At 39.4% G+C, this 12,518-nt stretch overlaps 1 protein-coding gene across 1 annotated transcript in view; it reads right to left on the bottom strand.

Moving 5' to 3' along the window:
• Nucleotides 1–12,518, bottom strand: part of Dhx29 (DExH-box helicase 29) — a 57,649-nt gene that overhangs the window by 5,795 nt on the left and 39,336 nt on the right. The window contains exons 15-25 of the mRNA XM_004623223.2: nt 10,725–10,869; nt 10,489–10,606; nt 9,458–9,542; nt 7,616–7,704; nt 6,306–6,434; nt 6,151–6,226; nt 5,122–5,346; nt 3,712–3,848; nt 3,271–3,364; nt 1,207–1,509; nt 1–93 (exon numbers count right to left, since the gene is read on the bottom strand). The exon at nt 1–93 is cut by the window's left edge and continues 4 nt beyond it. Of these exons, the coding sequence (XP_004623280.1) occupies nt 1–93; nt 1,207–1,509; nt 3,271–3,364; nt 3,712–3,848; nt 5,122–5,346; nt 6,151–6,226; nt 6,306–6,434; nt 7,616–7,704; nt 9,458–9,542; nt 10,489–10,606; nt 10,725–10,869 (1,494 nt within the window). The remainder of the gene's footprint in view (nt 94–1,206; nt 1,510–3,270; nt 3,365–3,711; nt 3,849–5,121; nt 5,347–6,150; nt 6,227–6,305; nt 6,435–7,615; nt 7,705–9,457; nt 9,543–10,488; nt 10,607–10,724; nt 10,870–12,518) is intronic.

Raw genomic sequence — 12,518 nt, 5'->3', positions numbered from 1 at the left:
CCGGTGTTGAACTTCTATCTCACCACCAAAGAGTAAAACTGGAAAAGGAGTTACTAGGGTTGTTTCTCTTAAATACACTCTGCCATACCTTATCTATAAGAAAAAGAAAAAATAATTTCAAAGTCTAAGAATATATATAACTTGACCATAAATCAATCTAGGTACAAGCAATTTTGTAACACCAATGGTATTAAATAATTGACATTAAAGCAAAGCTGAAGTTAAATTTCCAGTCTCTGGTCTCTATACCCATGGTCAGCTAGTTGGTAATTTTTCATGTTTTACATTTAAGCTTGATACTGTCACGAGTTTTCAAACCAGTACTTGAAACTGTTACTCTAAGAATATAATTCTTCTTACTTTAAGACTATAATGGAGGCATTTTTAATAAAGGGAGGAGATAATATGTTTCACTTTAAATGATGTGCTCTTTTCTTCTCTCTCTTTTTTTTTTTAAAGTGACTGTAAAACACCCAGTAGCTTTATTTATTTATTTATTTTTTTAATTTTATTTATTTATTTATTTGTGTGTGGCCAGCTCAGCCCACCAGGGGGCGGGGCTGGCTGGCATGTGGTGCTGGGGGATTGAACCGCGGTCCCTGTGCTTTGCTAAGCTTGTTCTGAGTGGGTGCTTTAGACCACTGAGCCATCTCACCAGCCCCTTTTCTTCTCATACTGTCTAAAAAACAAGTCAGTATGACAGGTAACAAAAAATCCAAAATATGAAGCACAGAGTATGCCATCTTCTACTATAAGCTCAAGAAAACTGAGTAGAAATGCAGCTGTAATTCAAAAAGTTGGTGGTTTTGACTGTCATCCGTATTTGCTATTAAATCGCCTTATGTGATACTCACAACTGTGGCCCAGTCATCCATATTTCTACTACTCCACCTAACACACCCTTGTGTGGAAATGGAACACCCAGCAAGTGTTTCGCCCTTTTGAGACAACACCTTTTAGTGAAATACTTGGGAATGGATATCTTATTAACCAGTATTTATTCGCTGTGATGGTCTTTATTCCAAGTAGCAAAGTGATACAATAGAAATCTGATTTTTTTTTTTTTTGAGAATCTACGTGCTTCTGGATTTCATATATAAACAAAATGAACAGCTGAGAATTAAATGCAATGCCCACTTGGACACCCCAACTTGTCATGAATCACTTTTAGACTGACATGAGTGCTACAATTAAGAAGAACTTTACCTTCTCCTGATATAAAAGCCATCCATAAGTCTGTAGATCGCGATTGACCGAGGATGGATGTACTTGCGCTTTGCCTTGGGCCGTCTCCACCACACAAGCCAACTTTTCTGTAACATCCACTGACTTTGTATAGATTATTTTCCCCACATTGTCATACAGTCCTGCAGCCAACACAGCTTTAAGAAGGGCGATTTCTTGGAAAGAGAGTGTCTGCGAGGCTCTCTTTCCTTCCCAGCTGGTAGAGGTTGTAGAAGATGAAAATCCGGCTGCTTTAACCAACTTTATTAATTCCTGCTTTACATCCTAGATTGGTTTATAAAAAAGACATAATCATAATTGATTAAAAGACAGTTTTCCAAAAAGCTTGTAATTTATGTTACTATTTCCTAGAAGATAGAATGCTGTTATTTAGTTGACTGTAGCCCCCCAATTAAGCTACAGTAGAAAAAATTACTGGACTCTTACTCTTCACTACCTTAACTTCAGACGTCACAGTACATAAGAATATTTACGAGAACAACAAAAATATATCTGAATACATTTTTATTCACCATTCTCACCTCAGCAGTGGCCCACACCCAGCCCTGGACATTTGTACTCAATTAAGATGATCACACAGAGAACAGCACTGAGAAAGAATTACAGCGGACCCTTGATCCTAGCGTGCCAGGACTTCACTTGTCTCTGGGAATCTCAGTCTAATTTTATTAGTAACTCTGATAAAGTTTATTTATGGAAACTTCATTTAATCTAAACTTGTGGCCAAAAATAATCTTTCTACCTTTAATACTGTCAATCAGCAAAGCTACTGTAAGACGGACAAGCATTATTCAAAGTGCGTGGGACACAAGTCATTAAAAGGAGATGTTTACTTGTAGGATAGCCTCTAGGCTTTGGCTCAGTTCCAGGGGAGGAAAGCCCTAACTTACAGCTGCTATGGCACCCCGGGGCTGGCAAAGTGATTTAACACCTGGCAGGTCAGAAGACCAGAAGAAAAAGCTCAAGGCAAGATCCGGGTGGAGGCAGTCCGGAGGCCAAGGGACAGCCAAGACAAAAGAAAAAGGCCTAATGGAGAAATAGGTCCCCTTTGGGCCACCTCATTGGGATTTCCACATTCTTATTCTCAGTTATTTGGCCCAGAAGTTGCTATTCCCAGAATGTAGAAAGTGCTGTAGGGGGGCTGGTGAGATGGCTCAGTGGTCTAAAGCACCTACTTAAAACAAACTTAGCAAAGCCCAGGGACCGCGGTTCAATCCCCCAGCACCACATGCCAGCCAGCCCGCCCCCTGGTGGGCTGAGCTGGCCACACACACACACACAAATAAATAAATAAAATTAAAAAAAATTATAAAAAAAAAGAAAGTGCTGTAGGACAATATACCTCATTTCTTTAAAAAATAAATGCCTAGAAGGAAAAGAAAAAAAAAAAAGAAAGAAAAAGAAAAGAGTAACTATAGATGAAGAGCCTTACGAATATATCAATCAAATTTAATTGTTAAGCTCATGATTTGAACTACCTATAAAAAATTTAAGAGCTCACTGGGATATTTAAACGTTATATATTTGATGATACTAAGGAATCTTTAAAGCTGTGACACTGTTAAAGGAGAAAAAAGTTCTGTAATTTAGATATACAGTGACCTGATACCTTGGGTTTGCATAAAGAGTCCAGAGAACAGAACCGTATGTTGATAGTTGTGGAAATACAGACATGAGACTTCATTATAGTTCTTTACTTTTTGGTATGTTTGAAATTTTCCATAATTAAAGAAAAAACAATTTTCAGAGTTGAGAAGAAGACACATTAGTCTCTTCTCATTTTTTCCCTTAAATATCAAACTAAAAAGAGATTAACTATCTTGATTCTCAGACTGGTGTTATTTCTATAAAATCATGCTGCCTTTTTCTTGTCATTTACTCAATATAATGGCTGTTAAGTTCTGTTTTAAATCACTGTGCAATGTCTACAGGTTACTAATTCAACAACTGTCTATTAAATATTTACTGTGTGTCTAGCACTACCTATCCTAGGCATCCTGGCATTAGAGGTGTAGCAGGAATTACCTCTAGGGTCAACAGCGACGTTCTATTAAGGAAGTTCCTCCGACAGTAAGTGATCTCAGAGCGATAGCCTCCCTCTTGCCGTGCTCTCTTCCATCTGGATAAAATGTTAATAAATGAATAAAGCTCACCACATTTGCTCTCCACACTCTCTTTTGCAGGGATGGTAACCAAAGAAATTTTAAAATTATAATTATAGCAGCTATGTTATTTTAATTGCAATATTTTTTGTTTATCAATAACATTTATTAAAGTACTTTAAATACTAATACATACATATGATGTCAAGTAAGTTCTTATACAGTACATTATGTATGAATCTTTAATAAAAGAATTCCTTGAGAGATGAAAATAAAAATAAATTTAAATTGGTAATTTATTTCAATAACCTGAGGCAAATAACTTCAGGCTAATGGCTTATTGATAGCACCCAGATTATTTTACCCTAGATATGCATTGTAGATCGTCAAGTGGTCTGAATCTGCAATGGCCAACGCTGATTTTGCAAGATCTGCTTCTTCTTTTCGACCAATTGGTGTGACAAAAGGAGACTTTTCTGTCATAACCGCTGCCAGTGTTGCCTGCCCATGAACAACAAATAATTTGTCATTGGAAATATACGCCGAAAGCTGGGCTGGAAGAAGTGATAGCACCAGAATCATAAAAACGCCAAAACCTGAGAATACACAATTCGTAGTCTGTCTTGCAGACAGACGCAGTATCACAATCCCAGCTCGGTCATCTCGGCTCCTCACTGCTGACCTTCCACGGACTGCACTGCTATTGACAGTGAGCCGGACAACACAATCACTACTTGCTGCAGCTTTTCACTTTTTCAGATAAACTGTCATGGCAGAGGTTAGTTTTCGAACTTGGCACAATTTTGGTGGGTACCTGTTCTGCCCTTTCATTGTGTTGCTGGGGACCAAATGCAGGGCTCCTCCATGCTTGGCATCTCCAGCCCCACAGATACTTTTAATAGGGATCAGAGTAACAAGTTGGCCTCTTTTTAGTATGATTTTGAATAGCCTTGATTAGAACCCCGACAAGGTCATAGCTTGATCAAGTTGGAAAGGTGGAATGGTATTATAGGAATATGTGTCCAGAAATTCAGAAAGATAAAACCTTAAGAATTAGCTACTACAGGGCCGGCCAAATAGCTCAGTAGATTAAAGTGCCTGTAAGCAGGTGCAGGATCCCGGAGTTCGATCCCGGGGCCTGCCATGCCAGCCCCGCCACAGGGCCATGCTGAGCTGGCAATTGAGACCGGGCATGGGGATGCGTGCCTGTAATCCTAGCTCTTGGGAGGCTGTAAACAGGCATATCAATACAAGTCTGATCTAGTAGTGAGACCTTGAACACCCTGTAGATCCTTTCCTAAAAATAAATAAACAAGAATTAGCTACTACAAAAAAAAAAAAAAAAAAACAAAAAAAACAGCTACTACATACTTAAATAAAGTGTTTCAATTGGGTTATTCTGATAGCAAAAGTATACATAAGCCAAACTCACATACCTTTTTTTTTTTTTTTTTTGTGGCACCAGGGATCAAACTCAGGACTTTGCACTTGCCAGGCAGTTGCTTATGCCGCTGAGCTATATCCCAAGCCCAGTATTCTTAAGTAAAAAGGTGAACAGATTTTCAAGTATATAAATATAAAAAGTTAAATGTATATTAAAAAATTCTCACCAAGTATTCAGGTCTCTTGGCCTTTAACGTTAGTATAAGCATTCTATTTAGTTAATGTATTTGTTAAAACATTCTGAATTACAAATAAAAATTGTTTCCCAATTTAAACAATTTCCAGCCAAATGACATTTAAAGTAAAGCAGCAGCAGCAACATCTCACTCACCACTGGATCAAGGCAGCCAAATATGGCACCAAAAATAAGCATCTTGCCAATCTTGACATTCACGGGTAAAGCTGCCAGGTGCTGGCCCAGCGGCGTCAGCTTAGGCTCGCTGAGTTCACAAGCTCCAATTTTGCGGAGTAAATTCATTGCGTTGCTGATGACTTGGAGCTGAGGCGGATCCAAGGCTTTGGAGAGGAACTCTTCGGGAGAACCCAGATTACATTTCTACGTAATGAGAGAACGGCAACACTGGTATGTGACCCGAAAGAAGGAACGATGCGTAAGACAGTGTCAGAGCCATGCGTGAGCTCAGTAGGATCCCCAGCGAGAGCAAAGGCGTCAGGCTTTCTATCACAGCGGGCTGGAGTGCACGTGACAGCGGCCACATTTCTAAGTTTCTTCATTACAGATTTTTATACAGCCAAAAAGCAGAGAGCAGAAGAATGGTATAAGCGCTCTCAGCCGAAAACTGTGGTCTGCGTCAGGGCTGGCCAGTCCCAGCACTGCCCGGATTCTGGGCGGGACAATTCTTTGCCAAGGGTGGGTGCCGTCCGATGGACAGCCGCTTCCCTCACCGCGACACACTGGACACTGTCGGCCCCACTGAGCCCTTGCCGCATCATAACAAGGGAACACAGTCTCCTGATCAGGCCCCACGTCTCCCAACAGGCAGCGCTATGTGCAGTTGAGCATGACTGGTCGAGCTTATGGGGCTGTATTTTAATCTATCAAGTACGAAAGTTTATGGCAAAATCAAAGCAAGGGGATGTACTTATAAAATGCAGGAAGGGCACATCTTTTTTTTTTTTTGCAGAACTGGGGATTGAACTCAGGCCCTTGCGCTTGCCAGGGAAGCGCTTATTCCACTGAGCCATCTCCCCGGCCCCAAGGAAGGGCACATCTTAAAGAAGAGTTAAATATTAAAAAACTTTCATTGACATTAAATACAGATTAAGTTTATGTCTTCTGATTTTTTTTTCCTTTCTAAAAAAGAAATAGAAACAAAAGTCCTAGTTCATTTGGGATTACCATAATGTGAAGACACAATTCTTCCAGAGGTACACGCAAAATCTCAGGAACAGAATAGTCCGTGAAACCTTCAAATCTGCAAAAGAGAACACCACCTCGTCAGAATGCACTCACCACGGCTCTGGGCCTCACAACTTTCTGGTGCTCTGCCGTACCTTTCTCGTGTGTAGAGTCGGAAACAGAAGCCGTCTCTGACCCGCCCAGCTCTCCCCTGGCGCTGCAGGGCACTAGCTTTACTGATAAAAGTCTCGACCAAAGAACTCATCTGACTGCTTTCATGGTACCTGCAGAAATATTTTAGGAAAGAATATGTAAATTATTGATATACCAAAATTGCAAAACAGCTGGAAAAATTTCACTCTTAAACTGAACTAGAGGAGTGTGGTGGCACACTCCTATAATCCCAGCACTTGGGAGGCTGAGGCAGGCAAATCGCTGGGAGTTGAAGGCCAGCCTATGCTACACAGTGAGACTGTCTCAAAAAAAGCCCACCCCCCCAAAAAAAAAATTAAGCTGAACTCAGGCTAAAAAGAATTTGTTACTGTTAAGGACAAACATTTCCCATGTCATATTTCCTACATAAATAAATTAGCAAACATACCATACTAAATCTCATACTACCGAAATAAATGCCATGGTACAAGGAAATAAACTTTGTTTAACTTATTTCAAACAAATCTGACCAAGAACATTCAGCATACCTTTTGTAAGACACAAATCCTGAAAATGTTTCCTCTAAAAGTACATCTGAAAGTTTACCTTCACTTGGATAGTAATATTCTTTCTCAGATATTAGTGTATTTTTCATTACATTGAGAATAATATACATAGATTTTTATTTTTTGTACATAGATTTTTTAAAAAAATGCTATGTGGCCTCTATGTAACATAAAATAATGTTTTTTGTTGGAGGTTCAGTTAAGAATACTTGATATGTTCTAGTTACTGTACTGGTACTTTCAACTAGGAAAATTTCATTTTTTTCATTTATATATGAGAAACCAAATGACTAGAAAGGTTATATTTTTCTTGATTTTTGATCAGAGATTTATGGTCTTTCATTATAATCCCATAAATAATGCTTCTATTAAGCAATTTTTTTTTACAAACACAAAAAACCTAAAAATGTATGTACTTTTCTAAAAGTTGTAGTACACAGGCATTTCTTGTGGTAAAACTCCTTTTTGGGGGAGGGGCAGAACGGGATTGAACTCAGGCCCTTGCACTTGCCAGGCAAGCGCTTATTCTACTGAGCCATCTCCCCAGTCCCAACTCCTGATAGGCAATTCTGATATTTATTGTAGGGCATTATAGGCTTTCCTATTGTTTTTCTAAAGCTTTTTGCTTTGGGAATAATTAAGACAGTTGGGATTTTTCTCTGTATGATTCTATAATTTCTCCTAAGATTTCAAGAGCCTCAAACTTTCCAGGTGAAAATGTTTTGATTTGGTAAGCTCAAACTTACTTGTTTTCTTTTGTTCTTCCAGTATCAATTACAAATACAACATCTGGAATAGTGATACCCGTCTCTGCAATATTTGTTGCTAAAACAATCTGAAAAGAAACAAATAGCTAAAGCATTTATACAACTTTCAGCAATATACTACCATTTAAATTTCTTTAGGTGGTTTTAGTTGATGAATTTTTAATTTTTAATAAAATTTTTAATTTTATTCATAAAATTTACACAATTATGACTGTGTAGTTTTAATTTGCTCTAATTCGTTTCATTTGAGCCTGTTAAATAGACTGAAGTTACAGATTTTTTATTACAACAAAACCTATTTCTGCTAATTTTAGTCAGTCATCCTAAAATTTTAGAAGTAGAATGGGACATTGTGTCTGAGAATAGAAGACAGCCTCAGCAAGACTGTTCATAACTTAAAAAAAAAAAAAAAATGCTGTACTTCCAGGGATCATTATAGAATGTTTCATAATTAAATAAATAAAAAAGCACCAGCAAGCACATTACTGGGGACCAGGCTGCTGTCTCGGCCCTGCTAGTTCTGCCGCACAGGTCATTTCACCCCGGGACTCAATTACCTCAGGTGCAAAGCAGGAGGTAGACATACAGGATTTCTCTCAATTCTTAACAGTGATGATTAATACTGCAACCTACTGCACTTTTTATATGGTTGCTGAATCCCTGGAGATAAGCATTTAAGAAATTCTAGGTCAACTGCAGTAAACACTGCTATATTTTAGTACTGAACAATACCTTTCCTTAGTATTCCTTTATTCTAGGAAATTGAACACAGATTTTTAAAAAGCTGGATGAGGCCTATCTGATAAGTCCACTTCAGTAGTGTTCGTATTTCTTTCTTTCTTTTTGGTTAAAAGAGAACTCCTTTCCTAAAAAACAGAAACCCTAAAACACAACGGGAAGCACAGACGTTACCAAAGCACAGTGTCAGGACCCTGGAGGACCCACAGACCAGTTAGAAAGCATCCGTTTAATTCAGCCCCAACTCAGAGGGGAAAAGTGAGCTGACCAGCTGGCAAAGGCTGTCCAGATGGTGGCAGCTTAAGGCGGAGGACGAGCCAGGCTTCCTGCACTACGGTCGGGGCTCTTCTGATGGCTGCGTCCCACGGTCCCCACACTGTGCTTTTCCCTTTTTCTGAGAGAGGGTTCAGTAGCTCAGAAACTTGTGGCAAGGCATCTCCTCATTCAGAACTCTGAACAGAGAACCATGAAAATATTTAGAGTGGTTCCATAAGCCAGTGGTCCTTGTTCTGTGAAGATACTCAGGAATGAGTGGCCTAGAGAACAAAAGTCCTCCCAGGACTTAAATACCTCCAGATACTCAGTTTTCTTCATAACACTTTTTGGGAAAAAGTGATTTTTTTGTTTTATCATTGTTATTATTAAATCTTTGTGTGTATGTATGTATTTATTTGGTACAGGGTCTTGCTATACAGCTCAGACTCACAGTGATCCTTCTGTCTCAGCCACCTCAGAGCTGGGATTACAGCTGTGTGTCAACACGCCCAGTTTCGGTGGTCAGCTCTGGGGCTGGAGCCAGTATGGCGTGCAGTACCAGGGACCGAATCCAGGTCCTTGTGCTTGCCCAGCAGGCACTTAAACCACTGAGCTATCTCCCCGCCCCTTGTTTGTTTTTATAAGCAATGGTCAGGCCTTATTTTTTCACCAAATACTCCCTGAAAAAGCCTAATCCTTCGTACAGCACATAATATAAATACAGAAATGCTTAAATTTTAATACTGGGTTCACTTCTGACTAAGTGAAGCTGCGCGGCGCCTGCAGCCTGAAGCACTTCTGTCCTGAAAGTTCTGGGCTGAGCTTTACCTTCCTGACTCCTGCAGGGGGAGGCACGAATGCTGCAGCTTGGTCTTGAGTTGAAAGAATAGAATGCAGAGCTATCACTTTATATCTGAAAGTTAAAATCATAGTTCTTAGCAAGTTTCTCTTTAGAAGACACTGTAAAGAATAACAAAATTAATTTGCACATAGGAAGCAACTTTAAAGTTTTTATTATGAAATATTTAAAAACAGAAATTCACAGAAGAGTCTAGTAAAAAAAACCCATATACACCCAATACAGAGAAAAAATTCATATGAATCACTACAAATCGATACCTCCTTTCTGAAAAGCCAGCAGAAGTGTTTTTTATTTTGGAGCACACCAAATTTTACTTTCATTAGGAATGGAAACCTGCGTATAAAACTTACAGACATTTTTTAAAATGTCCAGATATTAATGGGACGACCATTACAGCATGCATAAACTACATCAGAGTAAAGTGCTGGTTTAATGTGTTCGGATGATACCCTGCAGTCTTGCTGGAGTTTTGTGTGGCTCCCAGTGGGGGAGGAAGCCACCTCTTAATGTTCAGCCACAAGTCTCTCGCTGGTCTCCCACCCGGCTGCGTCCACACCCCTTTCCATTTAATTTCTGTGTTGAGACACAGTCTCACTAGGTGGCCCAGGCAGAACGTGAACCTGCAATCCTCCCCATTCCTAAATGCTGGATTTAACAGGTGTCAGCCCACACCAAGCCCTGCTTCATTGTATTAGAGAAACAGAATGTAAAGGTACAGTACCGACAACATTTTCAAAAATGTTTCAAAAACATAAATCTGCGGCCGGGGAGATGGCTCAGTAGAATAAGCACTTGCCTGGCAAGTGCAAGGGCCTGAGTTCAATCCCTGGTTCCACCAAAAAAAAAAAAACCAAAACAAAAAACACAAATCCTTTCTACTCCATAGAAAATTTTAACTAAAAGTGAAAAGACTTTGAAAATGGAGAACAAGAGTTTTAGTATGTTAAATGTTTTCTATTTTAAAATTATCAGGAATATACTGAAGACTTGTAGTTACCGTTCAGAATAGAATCTTCTATCATTTGATAGGAGATCATATAACTGTTGAATATGAGCAAGGCCTGGTAAAAAGATCAACACTGCTCCTTCAATATTTCTGAACTGAGGGCTTTTGTCTAAAATTGAAAAAAAGATACAGTACTCAACATAAGGAACAGCATGTGAAATATTAATGAACTCCCCTGTTACTAGGAATGCCTTATCAATTACACGCATAGTGGAAGTAGACATTACCTAAATATACAAGAAGTTCCAAAATGAGGTCCAGGTTGATTTTATGAGGGTTCATGCAGAGAATAGCATGCTGAGTGCGGCTGCTGTACTTCTGGTAAAATGGATTTAAGTTAGCACCTCCTCCAGTCTGAACTGGCACGCATTCCTAAGAGAAACCAAACCAGAGAAAGCTGAACAAAAGCAGAGCGCATTAAGAGTTTTTAGGAAAAAGAAAAAAAAGGAAGTATCTGCAAGGATTCGGATTTTTTTCAGTTACTGTTATTTCATTAAAATATGCAAGAGAACAATTTTGAAAGTAGAAAAAGTACCAAAAATTTAAAGAATTCTGTAATTTTATCTAGCTCTTAACATTAAAAGAAAACTGCAGAAAAACATGGTAATCTTGTGTGTGTTACTCTTTGGCAACTAAAAAGCAGCCAGAAGAGCCGGCCGATAGCTCAGCAGATTAAGGCACCTGCTTAGGCACAGGCAGGGACTGGGGATTCAATCCCAGGCGTGCAGTGCCGGCCCCGCCCCTGGGGTGTGCTGAGACTGGGCACGGTGGCATGCACTTGTAATTCCAGTACTTGGGAGGCTGAAAACAGGAGGATCACTATGAGTCTGATCTGCATAGTGAGACCCTGTACTAAACACATTAAAAAGAAACAGAAAGGAAAGGGAAGCAAATCAGCCAGGGCAAGACAGGTCATCACATAAGGAAGGCCGTGTACACTTGCCCCATTCCCTTCTAGGATACGCTGGCTACCCAGTTCCAATGATCTCTTTTGAATGTGCACACACTCCAACACACTTTTTTCTTTGGTTTGTAGGATTTCAGTTCTTGATATCTTGGTTTATCTGGTTAATTAAATGATGAAGTAATCTTAACCTACTATTTCCATCAGTTTGGATACATGCATAAAATACAAATGAAGTATCACAGATGTAATGGGATCTAGTACTGCTGGCTAAAATGTGGGATAGTGTATGTTTTCTAATATTTCTAAGAGCAAGTAACTGAGACTAACTACCTAGGAAAAACTCTATCCCTAAATAGCTCTGCTACAGAGTGAAGGCTGACCTCTGCCAGCACAGATGCTGGCAAGAACAACAATGACAAGGGACCAGATCTAGTACAATAAAATGGGCAAGCAAAGCAAAATAAACCACAAAACAATATAAACACGTGGAAATTAAGTAACATCCTCCTGAACAACCAAAGGTTCCCAGATAAAAGTAAATAAGAAATTTAACAGTATCTACAATTAAATGATAATGCCAATACAACATACCAGAACTTATGAGATGCAATGAAAGCAGTCCTAATAGAGGAATTTAGTTGAGGTTTATTTTTCATTTTTGGTGTTGAGTACCAAACCCAGGGCTTCCAGTTTGCTAGGCAAGTGTTCTACCACTGAGCTAAATCCCCGTCCCCTAAGAGGGAAATTCATAGCAATGAATTCTCATATTAGGAAAACAGAATGAACTTAAGCTAATGCTGAACTTCAGCAACCTAGAAAAAAAAAAAAAAGAAAGAAATGAAACCCAAGCTTGTACAAGGGAGGAAATTATAAAGATAAGGGCTGGCCAGATAGCTCAGTAGACTAAAGCGCCTGTTTACTCAGAGTGCAGAAGCCGGGGTTCAATCCCTGGCCTGCCATGCTGGCCCTGACCTGGGGACCCGCTGAGATGGCAATTGAGACTTGGCATGGTGGCATGCGCCTGTAATCTCAGCACTTGGAAGGCTGAAAACAGGAGGATCACTATGAGTCAGACCTATGTAGTGAGACCCTGCAGACCTTGTCCTAAATACAT

Source organism: Octodon degus, unplaced genomic scaffold (genome assembly GCF_000260255.1).
Source record: "Octodon degus isolate 3935 unplaced genomic scaffold, OctDeg1.0 scaffold00001, whole genome shotgun sequence".
Lineage (NCBI taxonomy): Eukaryota > Metazoa > Chordata > Mammalia > Rodentia > Octodontidae > Octodon > Octodon degus.
Note: the sequence above shows the minus strand (reverse complement) of the source record. Positions and strands in the feature narration are given on the sequence as shown.